The sequence below is a fragment of the Melitaea cinxia genome, chromosome 6 (assembly GCF_905220565.1).
Source record: "Melitaea cinxia chromosome 6, ilMelCinx1.1, whole genome shotgun sequence".
Classification (NCBI taxonomy): domain Eukaryota; kingdom Metazoa; phylum Arthropoda; class Insecta; order Lepidoptera; family Nymphalidae; genus Melitaea; species Melitaea cinxia.
Genome location: NC_059399.1, coordinates 9,683,078 through 9,687,090, shown reverse-complemented (window position 1 = coordinate 9,687,090; position 4,013 = coordinate 9,683,078). Strand labels below are relative to the sequence as shown.

At 28.8% G+C, this 4,013-nt stretch overlaps 1 protein-coding gene across 1 annotated transcript; it reads right to left on the bottom strand.

The window, feature by feature from the left end:
* Positions 1–941: 941 nt before the first annotated feature.
* Positions 942–3,735, bottom strand: LOC123654629 (endocuticle structural glycoprotein SgAbd-2-like). The gene is made up of 4 exons (XM_045590523.1): positions 3,647–3,735; positions 2,804–2,946; positions 1,580–1,734; positions 942–1,234 (listed from the first exon to the last, which is right to left on the bottom strand). The coding sequence occupies exons 1-4, from the start codon at positions 3,653–3,655 to the stop codon at positions 1,107–1,109; spliced, it is 435 nt and encodes a 144-aa protein (XP_045446479.1). The 5' UTR covers positions 3,656–3,735; the 3' UTR covers positions 942–1,106.
* Positions 3,736–4,013: the final 278 nt, after the last annotated feature.

Sequence of the window (4,013 nt, the reverse complement as noted above, 5' to 3'; positions counted from 1 at the left end):
CTACCTACAATTAACAAATAAAAATGATGCGTCATTAAACAAGCGTTCATAATAATAATTACAATATGGATATAAATTTGCCTTTAAAGTCGTTCCGTACTGTGATGAACTTTCCATAAAGTATTTTTTTTTTAATATTTTTATTAATTCAAAATAATATTGTGACATGTTTTTTTTTAATTTTGTGGCCTATTTCAGTGCACTGCTGAACATAGGCCTACCCAACCTACTTACATACACCGGCATACAGGGAAATGCGATCTACGTAAGATTGCCGGTAGTTTAGTAAGTTATGTCTATTTATTATTAGAATATTATCACCAAATTATGGATATAATATAAAAATTGTAACACGCTTCTTTACGTAAGAGTTATGACTATGAAAATAATGGGCTTTATACCTATAAAACAATGCTTCTTGAATTTTTTACAGTAACGTTTTCAGTTTATTGAAAATCTACTTTATGAAATGAAATGTTTTATACAGTTGTTATCCTGCAGGTATGATTTAAAATCTAGTTTATGTTTCATCTCAATACGCCGTCTAGAAGTGGAGCTATTACTCTACAAATTTTTGTAATTAGTAGTAAAATTGAAATGTTTATATTCAAATATCGCCTGCCGTTATTTTAGCCGTTTTTTAATAGCTGATTAAAGATATTGAGCAAATTTCTTTGTATTTTTTCTTACTTTAATTATTATTTGTTAGTCATATTAATTTTAAAACAAAAATCCATTTTTTTTATAGACGAGAAAAAAATTACAGTCATGACAGGAATTGACTCAATATTTTTATATTACTTACTTAATATTAGGAGATATGTTTAATCGTATTTTTTCAAAATATTTATTGGATTAAGTTCCAAACTATTACCTATTTGGAGGAGAATTCTTTACCCAACTGTACAGTTCAGTTCATAGGAAATATAGTACACATATGATTATTTTTTATTTTCTGTTTAATCTCATTCTTATAAAATAAAATACATCACAGTAGCAATATTCTTATTACTAAATTTCGTTCAGTTAACGTTATCATAAAGCCATCAGTTGTCTTTCAGTAGATGTGTAGTTCGCGTGCATCATTTTACAGCACGAAATCAAAGTTAACCCCGAAAGCCTTGGAATTGGTTCTGCGGTTGTTGAGGTTGGGACGCGATAGTCTGAAGGCTACGAAGGATCGCCTCAGGGATAGGAGGAGGGGTGGGCAAATGAGCTCCTTCAGCACGGAAACCTGAAAAAATTGTAAGTTAAAATAATATAAATATTCTACGTAAAAAATTACATCATCCTGGTAAAATTTTGTGTTTAGAATCTGAGGGCACGTGTTACTTCAAGAAAGCGTTCCAAACAAGAGGAGAATGACAGATGCAGCTTAGTTGAAACATTAAGAATATGAAAAGGTACTTAATATTAATGCAAGTACATTAAGATAAATGTGAGTGACATAAAAGCAAATGTTTGATAAATCAAATAAAAAATTAGCTCCCTTCTATATATTATTATCCGTGACACATAAAATGTAGTTTAAAATTGTTTTTACTAATAATTAAAAGATAATTCTTAATACGAAATTTACCATTTTCATCAGCAACGTAGGTCAATGAAATCGGGACTCCCTCAGGTGAGGTGTAGCTGAATGAACCCTGGGCGACCTGAGCTTCGGCATCCTTAATTCCTGCGTTTTTCAGATAGCCTTGTTCTTGCGCCGTGATACCGTTGCCAGTTTCGTAGCTATTAACATTATTAACAATAGTGTATAAAACGTTTATTTTTAAAACAAAGTCTTAATATTTGAACATTTGCGAAATATTATATTTCTCAATTTATTAAAAATGGTTGTCAGATACGACAAAGAAAACCTTATCCTTTTTATGAGCACAATCTTTATGATGAGCATAATATGTTATCGCAGTACTCAAGCGTATGCTCTTCATATTTCTGGAATTGATAACAATCACAGCCTAACCATATACAGACTGAAAATGATTGCCGCGTTATGAATCACAACTAATTTTTAAGCGTCGGTAATTTAAAAACAAATGTTACAAAAGAAAAAATACAAAAATCTTTTAATTTGCAACCAATATTAAGAAATAAATAATGAAATACCTTAAAAAGAAAAAAAATAACTATCCCATTTTTTCCTATAAATCATACAATTGTAGTATTAAAATTGTCAATCTCGTTATTTCAAATATTTTCTGTGTTTTAATATGTCAAATATATTTGAACTTAAGTTTTATACATTAAATTAAAAACTAATAAGCTTGTTTTAAGAAATTATCACATTCAAACAAGATTATCGCAATAATTATTCATTGATTACAAATCAAGACTCTTTTCTAGCACATATACAATGTCCTAAGTTAAGTAATCACCATAAATTATGCGAAATAGTTAAAATTACCATATATTAACATTGACATTAAATAGCCATAACATATTCGATTCGATCATGTTACCTAAGAAGGATTTGGCACTATGGCTGGGAACAGTTTCAAAGATGACTGTCACAAATTGTGCGTTATGTACTTGACAGAAGAATACCCATTTGTGATGTGCCTTTGGTTGCTATTTCAGAACGATGACTTTTGGTACGAATTAAAAGAAATCATAGTAAATAACGTCGCAAAGTAAAAAAATAGTAAAATTAGTATCTTTTTGTACATTTTTAATCTTATTCTAACTTATACATGAAGAAAATGGTCATGTACAGTAGCGGGATATTACTTGCTGAAACGTTTATATTATTATATTTAGTTATTTATTGAAATAATTCTTGAACATAGAAAAACTGTACCTGAATTGATAGGAGCCATCAGGGTTGATTTCCTGGCTCTGTCTGATGATGGGTATCACTTGTAACGGATATTGAGGTTGTTGTTGGTATTGAAATTGGGGAGCTGCATAAGTCATAGCCACAAGGACAGACAGCGCGATGAACTGCAATAAATAAAAGAGTTAGCTAACAAAAATATTATGTAAGATATTAGTAATGAATGAATTAAACAAGAAGTCATTTTCGTTTTCTACGCATTTTATATTCGAAATAAAATTGTGCTAGATTCTTGTTAGTTGCTCAAATAATAACTTATGACATATTTAAAATATTCTACCTGAGTAAAAATATTTAATGAATATATAAAATGTCAAAAAGCACATAAAATGAAGTTTAAATTAAAAAAAAAAATAGATACTTAAAAGTTGTGTACGTATGTTTTCTAACGGCATATACCTTTATATGTTTAAACAGTAATATCGATAAAAAAGGGACCTAACTTTTTACGTAATCATAACCACGAAACAAATTTGGCTATTAAAAATAGATGACAAACGTTTGTTCAGTTTTTATAGTTGGAAATTAATTTGGAGAATTTAATAAAGAATAAAGATCTTTTATTCAAAAAATAGTTAAGTAGAAAGTATTAACAACTTTTTAAAATATTTTGCAATAATTTCATCAAATATGAAATACAACGTTAAAAAAATCTAAGCGCATTATAAAAATAAGTCCTATAAATTTCTAAGTCAATTGTTTTTCAACAAACTTAAACCTCAGCATCATTTAATTTTGACAGAAACGGATTTGACCTAATAATGATTCACCTAGAAGAATCATTTTTAGTTCTTGTCTTTAACTCACCGTCTTCATTTTTTGTTTATGATTAATTTAATTATGAAGTGATGTGGTGATCTTCGGCAGATGTGTAAGGCTGGAATGATTTTTCAGATCGTCGCCGCTGCTTTTATACGAGTCAGAGTCAGTGCAGTGCGTGAAATTGGAGTACCGCGATGCGAAGGCACAGCCGCGAAATGTAGACACATCAAAGATCTACCGCCCAACCGCATTGTATATATATTTAGTCATCAATCATCCTTTTTTCTATTTTTTTTTATAATGAATAATTTTAATTATTTTTAATTTATATTAAAAAAATATTGAGTATTAATATAATATAGCGTTATTTGTAAAAAATATATATTTTAAATATAATGCTATATTTTATTAT